This window comes from Syngnathus floridae, chromosome 2 (genome assembly GCF_059516105.1).
Source record: "Syngnathus floridae isolate MCC-2025c chromosome 2, RoL_Sflo_1.0, whole genome shotgun sequence".
Lineage (NCBI taxonomy): Eukaryota > Metazoa > Chordata > Actinopteri > Syngnathiformes > Syngnathidae > Syngnathus > Syngnathus floridae.
This window is the reverse complement of record NC_142414.1, coordinates 14,977,519-14,996,739: the sequence shown is the minus strand read 5'-3', so window position 1 is coordinate 14,996,739 and position 19,221 is coordinate 14,977,519. Positions and strand designations below refer to the sequence as shown.

General features: G+C 42.8%; 2 protein-coding genes across 6 annotated transcripts; both read right to left on the bottom strand.

Moving 5' to 3' along the window:
• Positions 1-599: 599 nt before the first annotated feature.
• nalf1a (NALCN channel auxiliary factor 1a) lies at positions 600-12,515 on the bottom strand. Of its 2 annotated transcripts, XM_088368373.1 has the most exons (4): positions 11,303-12,515; positions 4,813-4,984; positions 4,096-4,419; positions 600-1,319 (listed from the first exon to the last, which is right to left on the bottom strand). In XM_088368373.1, exons 1-3 carry the CDS (start codon positions 11,987-11,989, stop codon positions 4,121-4,123), a joined length of 1,158 nt encoding a protein of 385 aa, XP_088224499.1. In that variant the 5' UTR covers positions 11,990-12,515; the 3' UTR covers positions 600-1,319; positions 4,096-4,120. The 2 variants fall into 2 exon arrangements, with proteins under 2 accessions (XP_088224499.1, XP_088224498.1); XM_088368372.1 differs by lacking the exon at positions 600-1,319 and having other exon boundaries at positions 1,432-4,419.
• A 2,464-nt stretch (positions 12,516-14,979) lies between these two features.
• lig4 (ligase IV, DNA, ATP-dependent) lies at positions 14,980-19,221 on the bottom strand. 4 transcript variants are annotated; one of them, XR_015857035.1, is made up of 5 exons: positions 18,990-19,220; positions 16,520-18,587; positions 15,760-16,443; positions 15,345-15,385; positions 14,980-15,243 (listed from the first exon to the last, which is right to left on the bottom strand). XR_015857035.1 is itself a non-coding variant. In XM_088368370.1 (4 exons), exons 2-3 carry the CDS (start codon positions 18,580-18,582, stop codon positions 15,774-15,776), a joined length of 2,733 nt encoding a protein of 910 aa, XP_088224496.1. In that variant the 5' UTR covers positions 18,583-18,587; positions 18,990-19,220; the 3' UTR covers positions 14,980-15,385; positions 15,760-15,773. The 4 variants fall into 4 exon arrangements, 3 of the variants coding, with proteins under 3 accessions (XP_088224496.1, XP_088224497.1, XP_088224495.1); XM_088368370.1 differs by having other exon boundaries at positions 14,980-15,385; XM_088368371.1 differs by lacking the exons at positions 14,980-15,243; positions 15,345-15,385 and having other exon boundaries at positions 15,438-16,443; positions 16,520-16,815; positions 16,891-18,587; positions 18,990-19,221.

Below are 19,221 nucleotides of genomic sequence, written 5' to 3'. Positions count from 1 at the left end.
ATTAGTTGTTTTTCCTTTTCATGATGGCAGGGGAGACACGGCCTCCCTTGCCTCCTCTGACCGCACGTCCCTGCTTTGCCCTGACAACAAAAAATACAGAAAACATACACAACCTGCAGTCATTAATGGATAGAAAAAGCCTCAAGCTGAACTATGTAATGTTTTATGGCCTATTTTTCCCTTAAAAACTAAATAATTGAATAAATAGGTCGTATTAAAAATGTTGGTGCCTGAATTGTCCTTCAATTGTGGAATGACTAGTTTATGTTTTGATAAATGTAATAATGTAACGGGAGCAACATTGTCTGAGAGCTATGGTACTCATTTAACAATTTGTTTAACATCAAATGTAAGGCGAGTGCTTTACTGTAGTTGAAAAAAAAAATTGAAACAGTTTAATGAAGGCCTTTCCTAGGGCGCCATCTGCTGCTTGAAATGGGTAATGTTAACAATTACCAAAGATGCTATTTGATGTCTGGGTGAGGGCGTGTTTCTCTCTTTCTCTCGCTCTCTAGATCTATATCTAAATATCTGATCCTAGAGTATCACCTTTTCTTCTTTCATCACAGCAACTACTCACAAAAAATAAAAGATAAAAATAATGTGTAACATAATTTTTATTTTATTTCGAACAAAATGTTAATAAATACATTTTTTTCTCACATCCCCAAAAGATCATGACTCTAGGGACGAATTTTTTATAAATTATTTCATTTCATCAAGTCTTTCGTAGAAAAGAAAGGAAAATAGCAAACTAAAGCATCTCTAGTATGACAATATGATAACATTATCATTTTTTTGTATTGGAACCCTTTTCATAATTCAAGTGTTGTTTTTTGAACGTTTTTTTTCACGACCTCTTCATCACTTCTTTTTAAACATCCAACTTAGTCCTACTCATCAAGTCACACCACTGCAGTAGACAACAGAAAAATGCGGCAATAACAATCTCCAAAAGCAGACAAAAACTGAGGAGGCTAACAGAAATCACAGTGAGATTCAAACAGAGGGTTCGAGAAGGGCAGGATGTAAGTCTGCAGAGGGCAATGGGAAGCCATTTTGCAGCGACATATTTACAACAGAAAGCATCTTCTGCATAGATGCACGCAACATGAACTGTTTAGAAATCAGAGGAACGAATACATCCGCTGCTGTCTTCCGGGGAATGTTCTTAGAGATGGGCAAGGAGGGTCAGACACGGGTGGTAGTCCGAAGGTCGGGAAGTAAAAGTCTATGAATGGCTTTGAAAATCAACAGGCACAGATGGACATTTAATGAGGACCGAAGCCGGGCTGGGGTCGGACGGTTCGTGGTTGCATCTAAAAAAATCAACAGGAAGGAAACAATATGGCAACAAGAGAAATAGCAAGATGATTTTAAATGGAATTTCTTTGAGAAAGGGAGAGAAAGAGAGAGAGAGAGAGAGAGAGAGAGAGAGAGAGAGAGAGAGAGAGAGAGAGAGAGAGAGAGAGAGAGAGAGAGAGAGAGAGAGAGAGAGAGAGAGAGAGACTTTTGGTGGACATCTATCCAAAGTAAGGTGCAAATGTAATAAACAGTTAAAGGCCCATTTGGATTGCGGGCCAAGTGTGGTGATGACCAACCAGATCCAGCAGATGGCGCTGTAGTTACAGGACTGGGATAGGACAGTTAGGCCGTGTGCCTTTTTCTTTTCAGACAGACCAGATTAGGTTGTTCTTTCTCAGAAATTTCAAATTACCCGGCTCTAACTTTACTTTTTAAATTTGCTCTATTCGTTTCAGTGTCACCATTCGTTTACCAAAAGGAAAAGAAGAAGATTCGTTTACCACCACAACCATTGTTGGGATTGGCACATTGTGGTTGGATCAGTCCTTTACCAGCCTAATCAGGCTGCACTTCTCACTTTATAGGATGCTAACTGATGATCTCATAACTTTGAACTCAGTTACCATTGTGAACTTTACACAGCAGATGGCCACAAGTCAAAATAATTCACACACGAGTGGGATGGATCAGCCCTTGAATTCTCCTCACTTTCCTCACATGCCAATGCGAATGGAGCCCTTTGCTTGTCTGGGTCATCAGGTTATTAAGGGTGGCATGAATGTTGCAATACACACAACTTTCTTTGATTCATTTTTAAATGAATATAATATTGCCCCATTGCCAGTGCTGGCCTGACTTGGGGTGTAACAGCATAGAGGCACTCAAGATGCGGGGTTTCAATTATCAACCTGCGTGTCGAAGAACAAAAAGTGTCTGGAGGTAACGTATGTCTTCTACGTATCAAGTTAAATAAAAACATCAATAGCGTTAGCAAGAAGATGCTATTGTTTGATTTTCTGAATCTTACATATTTTTGTCAACTAAATTTAGTAGTGCTGCTTTAAAATATGAGCTCAATCCATTAAACGACCATACCTTTAATGCCAGAATCTGTTTCAGTCCCCTCCCCCCCAAAAAAATAACACCAAAAATTTGTCATGTTTTTTAATAAGGAAACTTGGGCTCTACGAATTTTTACTTTATAAAACATATACTGTTGTGATAACCTAATAAAATAGAATGTAAAGAATAAACAATTTGAGCATCACTCTTAGTTCTTTGCAGTTCCTTCTGGTGTGTGGCCACCAGCTGGCAGTATAATAATCATGCAGACAGAATCTCACTCCACTTACTGTGACTCTACTATGTTACTATTCGTGTTTCACAGATAATACCAAATGCATGCCAGTGAATATTGTAATATTGTCTGGCTACATGTGTTGTGACACCGTTTGTGTTCAAATAGCCATTCCTTAAATCGTTAACCAATTACCATAAAGATGGTATTGGGCAGCCATTCTATGGCATTTCTTATTATGCATTAGCATTAAGATAGACTTGAAGGTGAAGTGAAATGATTGTTTTAAATGTAGAAAATGTATAATTCTATATTTATTTTACGTTTATCATCTATGGTTTACATAATATCGAAAACATTTTTGTTGGCAAGTCAAAGACAAAAAGCGAGCGAACGATAGCTTATATCTGGAAAAAAATTGTCACTTGCATTATGAGGCACAGCTGTATTTTTGGATTTGTTAAAATATAACATTGTAATTTGTGTTTTAGAGTGTTTTTAAGAAATGGTACAAAAAATGTCGAATATACTAAACACATTGAGATGACTAGAAATTGTCGCGGTTTTGTGGCTAAACGCATTCAGATTGCATTTATGTTGAAGGAAATAATCTGGGCTGTGACATAGTATATTTTGTGATTACTCTTAAGGTGAAACTACAAAGGTGGAAAAAGAACACCGTGCGCAGTCGTGGTTTGAAGTAGAATGAGATGAGTACATTTAATTGATTCCAAAATTCGAAACCTACACAAGAATACGAGTTGGTTTTGTGTGTGTTATAGAAATAGGTTAACTTTGTGCACGCAGAAGTTGATAAATGAGGCCCCCTGTGGTTTTGGTTTCAATAACTTTCCTGTTTTCATTTTCCCACTCGCACCCCCCCCAACTTGTTTTATTCCTACAGCGTCAGAGACAACAACGTCCATGAGCCAACTGTCAATTTAGTGCCACCACTGCCGCCATCATGAGGTAAATTTAACACCACCTGGCGCGCACTGCTTGGCGCCGTTACTTTGAGTCTCAGTGCACTTGAGGCCTAAACTGTTGAGGCATGTAGCATCAGAGGGAGGGAGGGGGAGCATTAACAAAATCTCTAGGAGCTGAATTTTGAAAGACCAAAATGAGTGATGGGTGACTTACTACAAGGTTGTAAGGAAGAGGAAGGACGGGAAATAGTGTGGAGGAGTCAAAAGAAGGATCAAAAATTCAGACGACAAGCAAGGGCGACCAGCTCGTCGCTAACCATTCGGACGTGCAATCCAGACACAGAAACCGGGGAAAACATAACGAAACTTAAAGAAAGGAGAGGTGGAGGCACGAGATGCTCCTGAACATATGGCTGGAATAGAAACAATGAGCAGGTTTTAAGTGGCAAGAGGTCACTTCTTTAAAAGGGCGGTGCAGTCCACTCCAAGCCCTCCTCGCATCCTGTGCTGGGTGTTTTTTTTCTTTTTCCAGAGGCAATCCCAGACGCATTTGCAAAAGCGACAAACCTTAAGCCTGGACCAATCCCGATGTTCAATCCTCGTTGGATGTGCTCTTCTCCGGTGAGAAGGTGACAACGGGGCTCGCCAACGTGGAGTTATGGGAGGCCGATATGATGATGACAGTGTGCAGGAGGACGAGCGCCAGCAGGCAGATCTTCAGCCGCCCGCTGTACAGTCTCGGGGTGGCGGCGGAGGTGACCGAGGCTCCCTTGCGCCGGCAGGCGGAGCCAGTTCTTTTTAGCGTCTCGCCCGAGGGGCCGTCCGTGTTGGAGTCCCATCGGACGTCGCAGCAATCCTCCTTGCTCTCTGATGGATGCTCTGTGAAGAGTCCTGAAATGGCAGACAAAATCAAAACACATCTTTTCAATAATCCTTTAAACCGGACAGAGGATTATTGAGCTCAATCGGAGAGAAGGGGTCAGACCGATTTTCTGAAATTGATGTTTAAAGCTTTCAATTGAATTTTAGCATCTTCCAATCGACCAATTTAAAGAAAAATTTTCCACTCGCCTGTCTGCTCTTGTTGCCGGACAAGAACACTGTGTGGAGGAGCAAAATGTCTGCCCAAAATGTCACAGTCGTCATACTAGGGCTACTTGTGAGTAAATTGAGATGAGCTCAACATGATTTCAGTAGAAATACCATTTGTGAAATTTTGCTAATGTAAATCGGGTGCTTTGGCTCAGTGAAAGACGGCAATAGACAGACAAAGTGGACAATAACCCGTGCAGATGAAGCTGGGGCTGCCGCCATGGATCAAGTCGTCGTTGTCCGGCAGGATGTACGGACAGCTCTGTTGGACCTCCAGGCAGTACTGGTGGCACGATACCTTTCTTTGACACGACAGCTGTGCGGTGGGGAAGTACTGAGCACACAGCCAGGGCTTGTACGCCGACTGTCAGGGACAAAGAAGAATTTATGATTAGAGGGGGGGAATAACACGTTGGTCTATGATACAATCTTTGGCTGACAAAAAAAAAAAAGAAAATCCCCTTTTTGCAGTCCAACCGTTTGCAATCTTCTTGGGAGACTTTCTGCAAGAATTTGGGAGTATGCTATGCCCATTAATGATGTTGGAAACTGAGAGATCTAGCTCACCATCTCTGTGCTCCCTAAATGTGTTTGACGGGACTTCAGTCTTGTCCCACAGCGAAACTCATTCCAATCACTTTACAGAATTAGAGCTGAGCCATTATAGGGAGAAAATAATCATCACAATTGTTTGGATTGATATTGAGAAATCACAATTATTAAATTAATAGTATCAACATTTAGCACTTATTCACTTGTCAAAACTCAACTTAAAAATAACAAAGGTATAACCTGAAAAGGAACACTGTAAAATATATATATATAAAATAAAAGAATAGAAAAAAAAATGAATGCATAGAAATGAATAAGAAAAAAAAAAAAATTAAATACTGGTTGCTCCTAAAAGCTCAGCTGAGTGGGTCGGGAAACCTTCAAAATAAAGTGAAATATGACTAGGCCCTCAAAGCAAGGTAAGAGAAAAGAGTTTAATTTTTCCAGAAAAAAAAAAAAATCTATGGAAGAAAAAAAAAAATGTCAAGCTGCATGTATTTAGAGGGCAAAAAATACATTAAGCTTTATTATGTTTTTTTACTTTGCTTAATTGGTAATCAGTATTTTATTTCTGCCAAAAATCGGCATTGACATTAACCTGAAAAATAAAAATAATATCGATCAGACCCTACTTTGTGTAAAAGGTTTGAGGACAACTTCTATAGGGATTTACTCACTCTGCAGAACGCGGAAGACAAATGGAAGCAAACCTTAAAATCATTTGCCCCTAACATCCATGCTGCTTGGCTTTAGTAGCAGCATTGAATTGCAAAAGAGAGAAAATGGATCATGACAGAGTTTGGACTACGCCTAAACATGCCTCTGAAGATACAGTAGCAGCATAATTCCTGATGGTGAGATGTAAGATAAGTCTAGGGATGCCATGGCTACCGAAATAGAACCAAAACAATGCTAGTCAGACAGAAAATGTGGGTCCTCCTGAAAATGTATGCCAGCAGTTTCCAAGGTAACGTCAGTCTCTTCTTTCCAAGGGACCTCGATAGGTGCTGCCCCACTCACTGCTGGTTTTCTGCTTATGTGCACAAGTGCAACGGTGCAAGCGTGCGTGTGCATCTGTGCGCGCAGCGTGAAAAGGGAAGCAAATTGAGTTAGTCAGGAAGCAGGCCTGCAGTCTGATTTGATCAGCCTAATGTGTGATCATTGTGAATGGGGACCCGGCACTCAGAAATCCTCTGTCACCTTGTAGCTTGGTGGGCCGCCAGCTATATATCAAGACGTTGAACCGGTTCGGACAGTATTCAAGCACAGATGCTCCTTTATGAACATTTCGGACATGGGTGGTTCACAGAAAGCGGGGTCCCACTTGATTTGTGCTGTATTTTGTGTGTGAATGTATTTTGAGTGGTGAAATTAGCCGTCGTGGCCATTCCTGGACCACACTTTCTGAGAACCACCCACATACCAACGCTTCCATGTTAGTTAGAAATGTATTTGCAATACTTCCGCACATCCAAACTTTGATGTCTGCACTGACACATCAAACTGTCAGTGTAACGAAGAGAATGAAGAAAGGGGCTTGTTCTGCTTGGGCTGAAAATGACAGCCGAGGCATGCTCTCTTATAGAGCCGCATTCCCAATCTTTGAGCATCAGTGGCTTTAAAAGCAAGAAGCGAAAAATGATGCAAACTTTCTTGGACAATATCTTCAGACCAGAGCAAAATCCTCCTTGGATGCTGAAGTGACCCACGCTGAAGAAACCTTGATGAAGTTGACCATGTCTGGCTATAGCATTGACTACGTTTTCATGTATTCAATTGTTGGGAGTATTCAGGTTTTTAAAGTAAAGAAATGTACACAAAAGCCCAAATGTGCAAATACCCCCAAATTAAAGACTTTTTCCCGCTAAAGCTACATTTTCCAAATCTAGAGGATTACTGTACTGCACTTTGTCCCAATGTATGTTGTTGAAAATATGTGGCTCAACAACCAAGTTTCACAACCACAACATAATGTATGTTTTTCCCTTTTCAAACCGTTTAACTAAACCAATCAACAAAAGCCAGTCTAAATCATAATTTTAACCTCTCACCGTCTCCATTTTGTACGTCTTGTGAAAATATATGCCCGTGTTGTTGGATAGTCCATAATCATCCCGAAACACACATACAGTGCTATTCCACAGGAAGTGGCCTAATTAATGGCGCCTCAATTTTATTGACAAGCTTCCAAGAATTTCCAGAAACCCGAAGCTGTTTACTAGAAGTGACCCACTGAGCGCTGATGAAACCTCAGCTGTGACTCACATTTAATGGAGATTGGTAGAGATGCAGTTCTGGATAGCTTTTGTTTATTTTTTGACACTTGGTGCCTTGCTTGTAATTTTTGGTTAGTGTTGCACTTGTTTTTTTTTTTTTTTTTTCCTGTGTCACTGTATTGCTCATGTCTCTTTTTCTTCCGGAGTAGTCTCATGGTCACCACGGTTTGAGTCATAAGTCAAGCTTTGTGGGTGTCTCTACAAATTTAGGCGGCGCAGTGACGTGCAAGCACTGGACCATCAACGCACACATAAGAGATGATTGTTAAAAAAAATATAACGGGGGAAGTTCACACAACACATTAGGAAAGGGGTCATTTAATTTAAACAGTAAATCATCTTACTGCAGATAGAGTGACATCAGGCTTCAGTTGCAGTGCCGGAGCTCATAATGTTCAAGTCTGATGTCCCTTAAAAAAAAAAAAAAAAAAAAAAACGGACTCACTCATTACTGAGTGTATAAATGACCACTACATACCGGTCGGTGACCATAAAAGCTATTTATCCCTCTTGTGAATTTTGACCGTGAATAAAAGACCCTAACAGATTGATGGTGGTATTTATGAGCTAGCCTCCGATTGATTCCCACAAAACCTAAACCCTTATCCTCCTGCATCAGCACCAGTTATCAACATGCAAAAAAATGTTTAAAGGTGAATTCAACATGTTATATGACTATTTGGTTGGCACTTAATTCTATTTATAGATTGTGTTTTTGTTTCAGACACTACACCAAAAATAAATTGAAGGATTAAGGAAACTCGTGAACTTATTTGGTTCTGCTTGATTTAAGTTCAGATGAAGCAAATACGTAACTTTGGAGAATGTATTAAAATACAGTATATTAACTGTTATTTGAACTGTGGATGTCCCTTATGAATTTGCTGGTTAATTTTTATTTAATAGCTTTCAGTTTGAATAGTTCTTATGAAGCTGGTGGACCTGAAATGAAAATGACTCCTAATATTTTCTTAACATCAGCTTTATATGGGGGGGAAAAAAAACATTTAATCAATTATACATACATTACCGAAATAAAATTTGGTTTCCATAGTACGGTTAAAATTAATTGTACAAATATTCGTTGCCCCTGAAAGTGGAGGTATTTCATTTTGATTGGCTATAATCCCTGAATTGTTTATGAAACCACTCAAATTTAATGTTAACGCCTACAATCACTTTTTGTTTTCTTAGACCATTATGGTGGTGCAAAAAGTCCAAGTCATAAAATTGTAAAAAAGAAGAAATGTATATTGAATATGTCTCTAGTGACTGACCATACAAAAGCCTCTTCCGCAATAATCTGAACGGTCTGCATGAATCTTATCTGTAATTTGGTAGTTTGCCTATTAATGCTGCACTCTTAGTCTGTTCCAGGTTAAGATCACACACAGAAGCCACCACCACCACACACCAGAAGCATCAACATTTACTTAAAACGATTTAGTTCCTGTCATGCTAGTTTCAAGCAAACTTCAATTTAAGTTACTGTAGCAAAAATAAGTCAAGCAAGTCAAGTCACGTCCACAAAAAAGCAAGTTAGGGCATTCCTTTGTTCAAACGAGCGAAAAGTCAAGTCATTAAATCTTACTCAGCACAACAGCAAACGGTAGATTGGATTGATGGTCAAATGTTTTGTTTTTTCCACTGAGCAACCCCAAAAATGAATTATTGCTAACAATTAAATGAACACAGAAGAACTGTTCAAAATTAAACAACAACAACTTAAGAGTATGAAATGCACACATTTAGAAGAATGCATGTCATTTTTGCATCTACCAACACATCAAACACTGCTACTGTAATGATAAACACTGACGTATCATACAGTTATATTCAGTACTTTCCTAAATACGCACTCAAGTTAAATAAGTCTTGTATGACGCATATTGATGAACTCATTTCTATTGGCTTCGCAATTTCCATTCAGTCATTCATTCATTCATCATCCTCCTCACAAGGGTCACAATAATAATAATACTACAATATAATTTTGTGGATGGATGGATACATTTGAAAACAAAATAATAATGATAATAATAATAATAATAATAATAATAATAATGTTTCAAGACGGACAGTCTAACACTCCATTTTATGGATTTAAAAAGTGAAATGGTACATAGCACAAAACGTGGTACGGACTCACACGGCGGTGCCGTTAAAGTCGGATTCAGAAGCATTGCGCAGTGTTCACCTGCCCTTAGACATCTTGAAGGAAAGACGCCTTGAAGGAGCTCAGGGATAGTCAAACGCTTCAGTACTCGCATTTATTGATTTGTGAGATTGAAAATCGTATTGAAGGAAAACCTGCATTGTGCCGTTTTGTACTGCACGAATAAACGCAAATGTGTGATGAGATGATGACATGCCACATACTTCCAGGTTCTGTCAACGGTTGGCTCAAAAAAGCATCTGCACAAATACTGTACAGTCGCATTATTCAAAATGAAGGCCGCGTTGGCAACCAAATGTGTTTGGGTTTGGTTTTTAGAGGCGAGCAGATGGCTTGGTGGGGTTTGTGACATGTACGTGCAGCTTCCCTGTCGGTGTTTGGGTGAATAGAGCCCATCTGGGATTGGCTGGGGCTTCTGTGAATGGAGACTGGCATCGCCATTCACGAAAACCGACAGCTCCTCTGTTATTCAGCTCTTCACTCCTGCTGACAAAATATATTTAGAATGGGAACACACCTACAATAATCAGTATGGGTTACGTGGCAAGTGAATCACGTTAACCTCAGAGGTACAATTTGGTCCAGACATTAACTTTTCCTGCACCCCTATTTTGGGCAGTAGATATGTGTTACGTTGGACCCCCTCAAACCTTTTTTAAACTGTGGCTAGCGATTACATCAAGCTAGTTGAGAGGCTTTTTAGTGTGTCTGGCTAGAATGAGCAAACAAGAGCCTCACGCCACATTAGGCCGCCAAACCGCCTCTTGACTTCAACGACTCATTCTCCACGTGGAGTGGCGCAGAACACCTGGCGACTGGTTGATCATTCAAAAAGGGGAACAAGGTTGTCTGACTTTCTTGACTGATTGTGGCGGCTAACGTTGGCAAACATCAGTTACCTCCAGGTCACGTAATCACATTCACGACCAATTCACAACCAATTGAATATCAAAGTCATGTGATACGTGCAGCGCCACTCTTTGTGTTCGAATATCAATTGCTTACACGGTTATCAGTGTGGAAATGGTTAGCGTGTTTAGTTTGTCATCAACTTTCACAGTTTGAAATCAATTCTTTGAAGAATCGCTTGCTATCTGCCAAAGTACTACTTTATTGCGAAGTGAGTCGCAGTTGCTACCGCCATGCGGCTCTTGATAAGTTTGCACTTACAAGTCAAAGCAAAAAACGTCCTGAAGAACAATTCATAGTTCATGCCACTTGTATCTCAAAGCATTGTACAGGCCCATCAATTTGCTGGCGACCAGTCCAAGGTGGACCTCGCCTCTTGGCCAAAGTCAGCTCCAGCTTGCCCGTGACCCTGGTGAGGGTAAACAGCATAGCAAATGTGTGTGTTTGATGATTTTTCAACTGGCAATGTAAAAAAGAAAAAGTGAAAAGGACAAATGATACACGGATTGGAGGTGTCCTGTAGTAGGGCCTCCGTGTGCACATTAGCATGGGACTGCCAGACAACTACATGAATGAACATGAGGCCAGTCCATCTCCTTGAATCTGTCATCCGTCGCCATGGGGACGGGAGGAGGGGGAGGACCACAAAGCTGGCATCTATCCGGGTCCAAATCAACAGATGGCCACCGCATCACCCTCGCCATCAGCCAAAAACCAGAAAGCCACCCCCACCCCCCCACCCCAACCCCTCCCCCCCGCACCGGCCTACCTTGCACTGCTCCATGCACGTCCGTACTGAATACTCAGACGGGTCGTATTTCCAACTGAGGAGCTCAAAGTCTTCGTACTTCTCCTGGGCGTGCTGGTCGTAGCGCTGGTACGCCTGCACACATAAGCTGCATCGGGTCGTGTCGCCGTCGTCAAACACTTCTAGGCTGCAGTTCAAATTGTCCGGACTCATCGAGCCGCTGAGCAAATCCAGCAGCGAGTAGGAGTTACAAAAGGAGAGGTACAAATCGCTCATATTTACAACCGACGTGCCCTCTTGACTGAAGAGGCCCCTGCACAATTGGTCGGCGTCGGCGAAAGTCAAGCAGGTGTTGGACAAAGTGTCCGCGTGGCAAGTTTCCAGCCGCCACAAATCTTTGCTCGAGTTTCCTACAAAAATAGCGAGAGGGTTTTCTCGGAGGCTGCTGTGTGCTGAATGGGTCTGGGGAGAGAGGAGGCGGGACGATCGGAACTTGTCCCGGGTCCTGGCCAGTTTGGCCTCGGCGCAGAACCACAGGTGATCAGAGAGGAGGATGGTGAGAAACAAGAGGGATGCCAAGGACAGTCGCCATCTCTGTGCCCTCTCGGAGTCGGTGAATGGCTTTTGGTTCTCGCGCGGGGGTTCTAGCCAGATTTGGAAGCCGTCGTCGTCATCTTGCTGCCAACACGTCCCAGCACCCCTGGTCATATTTTGGGAACCTGCCGACTCCACCGTGGCGGCTCCTCTGCCGCAACAGTCATTGACGTGGGGTCCGCTTCGCGTTCCTCCCCCTTCAGGTGTCGACCGCTGGCTTGTCCCGGCTTGCCTTGGCCTCCACGGCTAATTCCCATCCAAGTGAGCGTGGGCCGGCTGGCAAATTAGACGCTGGCAAGCCCGGGCCGCATCCTCCATGGCTGACCGACCGGGGGGAAGCCGCTGCTGTCCTAGCCCCGCGCCGAGACGAGCCGAACGCCGCTCCGCTCCCCCTCTCCTCCTGCGTGGCCTCGCGAGCGCGTCTTCTCTTATCTGCACGCTCACCGACACCTCGGTCGCGCGACGCTGCGGCGGCTGTCCTCTCCCAACATGGTCTTGGCAAGGTGTCGGCGGATGGGCCCGGAACCTGTCACGGACCTCTTTGCTTTTTCAAGCCCTCACCCTCTTCATCCCGCTGCCTTCGTCAAGTCGCCGCCATATTGGCCAAGGAACTGTGCGTGTTCGCTAAAAGGTGACGGTAATAAGGCTCGCTATTTCCGATTTATTTCTACAAAATAAAAGCTACCTCTGTTCGAGGTCATTTAACGGTGACTATCAATTGCGTTATCAATTGCAGTGATGCAGGAGGGCCCCATATCTCAAACCTATTTTTGACACCTTAATTTATTCATTTTTATCTCATAAATATTACCTGCATCTTTGGCCTGTGTAATTAGTCATAGTCAATTTCACTGTATTGGCAAAACGCCATAACTGCAAGACATTCACTTTAATGTTAATGTAATTTCCAATACAATTGTGCCTTGAGATACGAGTGACCTGGCACCTGAATGTTTCTTATATATGCAAGCAAGTATCTCAGGCCATTAGGTGCCATGTTTACATTCTTGCCCCTGTCATTGTATTTACATACGGACCGGAAGTTGACGTTCCACTTACATAAAATGCGGAAGTGGTCCGTGAAACGAATATAAATCAATTTATTTTGAAAAGCCACTCTCCCCCTTATCCGGTCACGACGCTCCTCACACTTGCATATTTGATAATCCATCTCCAGCCCTGACGTTATGCCGCGCACCGCAGTCGCAGCATCCTCTTCTCCGCTTGAGGTGAGTCAAGTCCAAGAGCGTCAGACAGAATGTCCACTGAAATGTGAAGATTGCGATTTCAAAGTTGCAATTACACAGTCAATTTTTAAAGTCATAAAATGAGTGTGCTCGCCAAGAAAATAATAGTATTTGACGAAAGCTTTTATTGATTTATTTTGTTAGAGAGTTTTACCCTCAACCACTAAACATTGATGATGATGATGATGATGATGATGACGATGATGATGATGATAAACCATTGAAATTACAAGGCTGCATTTTTTGAGAGAAAAATGTTGGTAAACGTTTTTTCAGGTGTTTGAAATATTTTTATTTGTTTATTTTTGGGTAATTCATTTATTGGTGACTTGTGTACTATATTTCCTTTTGGCTGTTTTGGTACCCCGCTGCCCATGTACCGACTTCCTTAGTGGCGTTAGTCTCAATGGATTTGCCATCTTTCAGCTGCTTCTTCTCAGTTAGTTTCAAAGAGCAGAAATTGGGCTTTAGGCTCAACAATATGCCGCACGCACTCACGCGCATGCGCGCGCGCACGCACACACGCACGATGCCCTGCAGGAGTAAATACTAGTTCAGTATCTCTAATTAAAGCCTGACAGTCATACTAAATTCTGCAATATCTGGAAATAGTCCAGTGTGGGAGAAACATTTCTGTGTTGTGCGTACTCAAGCACAAACTACTGTAGCTGTAAGAAGTATTGAATTGAAAACTCCATTCTAATCACAATTGTTACTTTTCTCTTAGAATGCTAAACTGTTTAGGATGGAAGTGGACATTAACATGGCCATTAATGTGACATCCTTGAAAATGAAACTGCATTTTGCAAACTTTCATTTGTGTTCATGTGTCAGTTTCTACTCTATCTCGATTTGATAAAATGTGATGTGCAACTGTCTGAGAATCACTAAACATGGAACGGTTCACACCATCATGACATTTTTTAGAACATAAATGTCAACTTATTCCAATTAAATAAGCCCCTTCTTATGCTTGCTTACATTGAATATTATCTGTTGTACTCCAAAGCAGAGGTCCCCAACCACCGGGCCGCGGACCAGTATCGGGCCGCACAGAAGAATTTTTTTTTTTTTTAATCGACGATCTATTAATTCAGGTCAAAACGCTCGTCCCCGGTCACGTAACATGTTTCCCCAGTCGAGCCCACAAAGCTACGGAGCAGATACTTAATGGTGAGTTTTATTTTTATGTGGTTTTTATTATAAATTATTATTTATTTATATATTTATATAAAGAAAAAGGTTGGGAACCGCGGCTCTAAAGTGTCTATGAGCATTTAGAAAAATGCTGTTTAAAAGGTAATGCAAGTTGATTTATTTCAATATAATCTCGTAATTTTCACTGCAGTGTTTTAATTTGTACTTTTTAGGGAGCGTGACTGACTCGCGTAATGGGAAACATAAGCTTTGGCATTCTTTTGAGCTCCACGTAATGTTATAAAACTCATTTTCACAGGACAGTGGACCGCATCAGCCTTCTCCATCAAGATTAACTAAATAAAATAGTTTTGGACAAGGCTGGAGTGACATTACAGTCTGGGTTGGCTGATGTGACATTCAAGTTAAACGGCAACTTCACGGAGGATTGGGACTAGAAAATCAGAAAAAAAAAAAATCATCCATGGTACTTGTGCAGTACAAACTAGCAGATGATGAAAGGCAAGAGTGTTGCAGGAGCTACAATGTCGCTGCTGTCTCAGGAGAACGGGCAACCTCTTTACTATCTTGTGGAGCAAACAAAAGCTTAAGACTCCTTTTCTGGAGTGGTCATATGTGTTGATAAAATGAGCGGAAGCTTTTTTATATGATGCTAATTGAGTCATCCAGGGCTGCCAGGTAACAGAACCTTTCAGATGGTTTACTTCAGATGTCTCCTGCTTATTTGGAAACAGTGTTTAATGGCAATGTCTTTAGATTTGAGGCAAATTTCAATGTAAAAATCAGTTTACCCTCTCCTACTGGCGAGCGTCCTTCAATGTTGCTGAACTTGCTGTGTTGTATTACCTGGATTCTTTTTTTTATCCGTGTGTCCTTCGAGACTCAGTAGAAACCATCACTCACTCCCAAAATATTATTTTACATCCAACAATACCCAGGGCGCCACAGGTAGCACCCCAGAGGCTGGAGAAATGAAGGTTACAACAAAAATTTGTCCCATGACACGTTGATGACATTTTGGAAGACAGCAAACACAAGGTTGTCTGTGCTGTGGTGTGCTTTACCAGTTTCAACACGCCATACGTGGGATCTAGGAGAGTTGATGCTGAAAAAAGGAAAAATGTGGGGGTAAAATGTGAATAATAATAAGAACAATATTAATGTATCTATGTAATTTATTTTGTTCAAAACTTTCAATTCCAAACCTAGTCATTATGTGCATTGCAAAACAATCAATTTTACAGAACAAATTTAGTTTGTCCGTGTAATATAAATGCCCGAGAGCTACATGAATCTGGAGGGAGATAACAAGAATCACAGTGGAAAAAAGATAATGTCGCAGACAGGCACGCTCCGAAATGAGCAACGCGAGATGAGCTATGACGAGTTGCATTGTGGGAAATATCGGACAGTACAGAACATTGGCAGAGATGTATATGCAATATTTTTGGGGGGGAATTTAGAATAATTTATTCAAACCTGGTAAAATGCAGTCAAACCAAATAGTTGTCATCGTTCATCAGATGCCCTGCTCCGATTGAGTCAGTCACCCAGGTGTCCTTGACGATTTTGAACTTCTTTCGAAAGCTGCGCCTCAATCTCTTCAAATCCTCAAGTCTGGTTTCTGCCGCAATAACAACGTGAGACACGCCTTCCTCCAACTTGTCCACCACTGTGCCTCCGTGGTAGCGAAACTCCATGGCCCTGATATCCAAACAACTTGCGGAAATGGCGGTTGCAGGGTCGTTGATGTCCGCGTAGTCGTCCATGTAAACTGTGAAAGGTCGGAACATACTGGTGGGAAGGTCACCCCAGCCGTATCGCTCCTCGACTTGGCAGACGTCGACGGCTGTTGAACTTTCCATCCTTCCCGTGCGTTCAAACACCTCCCGCAGCTGCTGTTCGTCAGTGTCCTGGAAGTAGCCGTCGCCGTAGCGGTCGTAGCTCCTGGCAAAGTGTTCCTTGGTGGAGGGTGACATGTGGATCATGTGGCGTGGTTGCCAGGGAACAAATCCCTTCTGCTCCAGACATTCCAGCAGCCACGAGGCCCGCACCACATCGTGCTGGTTGGAGAGAATCAGGTTCTTCACACGCATGTTCTCCAATCCGGCGATCACGCAGTAAGTATCTGGCCCTGGGTTCTGAACTACAATACCGCCACACCTGAAATAGATGCAACACACGATGTAAATTGTTTTGCCCGTAATCCATGGCGGATGTACATGACTAGGCAATTTACCTGGCCACGCCTTTCTCCAACTCAGCCTTGGGGTGATCCTCCATGCCGTTCAGAATGCAGAACTCTACATCCTCGAACATGTCCGTCTCCTTGGTAACCCCAGAGAGATCCTGCTGCTTATACAGGTCACTGACCGCCTTCTTGGGTTTGGCAGGCAGCTTTGGTCTTTTCCTCTGTGGCTGACCGGCGGCGGTGATATCAAGGTGCCGCGAAAAAAGTTTCCCCGACGCCTTGCCACGGAACTGCTCCAGCTCGGCGAGGGTGATGCACTGGTGCCACTCCTTGTCGTCGCGGATCTTCTCGATCCTCGGGAAGCGCAGCGTGCAGTTGGTTTTATACATGTCGCTGACGACTATCTCGGCAGCTTTCACCTGGAGGATGACCGAGTTGCGAGGCTCGATGTAGACCTCGGGCTTCTCAGTGGCGCACAGGATGTTGGCCGGCGGGTCGTTTTTGCGATAAACCTTCCAGTGCTTGGCGAGCTTCAAGCCAAGGTCGTACAGCTCCTTCATAGTGTAGCCGGAGCCGATGCGGCAGAGCGTATGGAAAACCGAGGGTTTCTCGCCAGGCTTTGGCGCTTCTGCAACGGCACATAGAAAATGGGACATCATACCACCCCTTCTCCCTTTCCCCCAATAGCCGCCAACGATCAGAACATCCAGCTCATCCATCAAGCCGCCCACATATTCCGGCTTGATCTTCAGCCAGCCTTCTCCCCGCTTGTCTGGTTTGTAGAAGGATGACGGATCTTTCACCATGATGCCCTCTTCGCGTTGGTCGATGGCGTCATTGAGAGAATTCACCACGTCCTGCGTGCTTCGGGCCTCCATTTTCTGCACCAAGTGAATCCTGCCGGTAACTGGAGTAAAAATCGTCTGCAGGATCTCGTAGCGCTTCTTCAGCGTTTCCTTGCCAAGCTTCTGGGAATTGACAAACAGCACGTCAAAGACGCAGAAGCAGGTCTGTAACTCTGAATCGTCCATCAGTCTCTTGATATCAAATTTGCTGCCTTTCTGCATAAAAGTCTTGGCGGTCGGGTTGTAAGCCATCATCTCCCCATCGAGAATGCAATTGACAACGTGCTTTTGAAATACGTTGTGGATGTGAGGTGTCAGGGAACCCTCCGAAGGAGATGCGCCAAACTGCTGTGTATATTCAAAGGCGTTCCTACTGAAGTACTTGTAAACGTCGCCGTCCTTGTGGAGTTGTATTCGCTCACCATCTAGTTTGGTTTCAATGTAAAAAGGGCTGTTTCCCATCTGCTTCTCAACGTTGCGGATGTTAGCGACGGCGGCCAACATGGGTTTGAAGGCGGAGAAAAGTCCGATGGAAACGTCACTCAATGACACAGCGGGGTCGTGGAGCTGCTGACACACTTTGTTCAGGTCCGTGTTGACATTGTAGAGCTCAGCGGCATCCGGGTGGAAGACTTGGAGGACTGTTTCCTTGCTGATGCCAAGCTTCATATCCTTCAGAATCATCCTGATGAGCCATTTTTGCTCCAGCGCCGAGCTTTGCGTGATGAGGTGCAGCAGACTTTTTCTCACAAGGTCTTTCTTCTTGCTCGCATTGTTGATGGCGACGGAATCCAGAAAGTCATTGACTTCTTTGATGCTGAGTTGTCCTTGACTGGTGCAGCGTTTCTTGAGCACAAAGTACGCCATGCCTGCAAAGTCTCCAGACTCTCCTTGAGAAGAGCTCGGAGCGCGGTAGTTTAATAGCTTGTTGGCTTCAGGACCGTTTTTTGGGAGGCACAATACGTCAATGTAAAGTTTAGCCAGCATGTTTTCTTTGATGCCGTAGGCCATTCGCTCTCGCTCAAATGAGGGAACAATGAGACGCATTGCCGGGTAGAAAGAGTCGGTTGTTTTGGGCTCATCCTTATGCAGTGCAAGATGAAATGTTCTCCATGACTCGATGAAATCCCCTAGGGTCTTAGACTTTTCTGGACGCAATTTCAATCTCTGAATTTTTTCTAAAATATTACACAGGTCAAGGAAGGGGACTTGAGCAGCAACAACAGATGACTGGTCAGCTGCAGCGCTTTTGGACGTCTCCTCCATTTTATCTGAAAACAAAAGATAACTTTTTAAAATCAGACGACATTCTGGGAAATAATGAAACTGGGTCTCATCGAGTCAAATGTAACCAGAGAGAATTTTGTCTGAAAAATGTGTGTTGCACTCAATTTGTTTTTCAAAGTATATTTTCTTCTCCCCATGTACAATGTGTGTGTGTGTGTGTGTATAGTATAGTAGCTCTCTCAAGCTCTTGTTCAAGCGTTTGCTGAAGACGTCATTCCGTTTCACTATCCTCATTGGTTTCAACGAGACGCACTCTAAATTCTTTCATCTTCCAAAATTTTAAACAGAAAATGCTAAGGATATATTTATATTAATAACAATCAATAGCAAAGTTTTGAAGTTTTGGTTAAAACTATTGTTAGTGTGATTGAAAGTATTTTGTTTACCTTGGGAGTGGACTTGTCTGGTTACCTTCCCCTAGTAAAAACGCAGGTTTTTATTTAGCTGGGTCTTTTGAACTTGCATGAGCTGAAGCATAGCTACTCAATCATCTGATGTTTTAACATGTACTTAGTTATAGTTATCATTTTTTGCATCCTCAGAGAGAGGGACAAGCCTTTTAAGATACTTCCTGGTTCATCTTTCTGGTGCTCGGCAAAAATATTCCCCTCGAAACAA

Excerpts from the sequence above, each read along its gene's own strand:
- nalf1a (XM_088368373.1), bottom strand. The coding sequence starts at position 11,989 with ATGACCAGGGGTGCTGGGACGTGTTGGCAGCAAGATGACGACGACGGC. Across the intron at positions 4,985-11,302 it reads CGTGCATGGAGCAGTGCAAG|TCGGCGTACAAGCCCTGGCT; the intron begins GTAGGCCGGTGC and ends TGTCCCTGACAG. Across the intron at positions 4,420-4,812 it reads CCCCAGCTTCATCTGCACGG|GACTCTTCACAGAGCATCCA; the intron begins GTTATTGTCCAC and ends CTGCCATTTCAG.
- lig4 (XM_088368370.1), bottom strand. The coding sequence starts at position 18,582 with ATGGAGGAGACGTCCAAAAGCGCTGCAGCTGACCAGTCATCTGTTGTT. Across the intron at positions 16,444-16,519 it reads TTGGAGAAAGGCGTGGCCAG|GTGTGGCGGTATTGTAGTTC; the intron begins GTAAATTGCCTA and ends CATCTATTTCAG.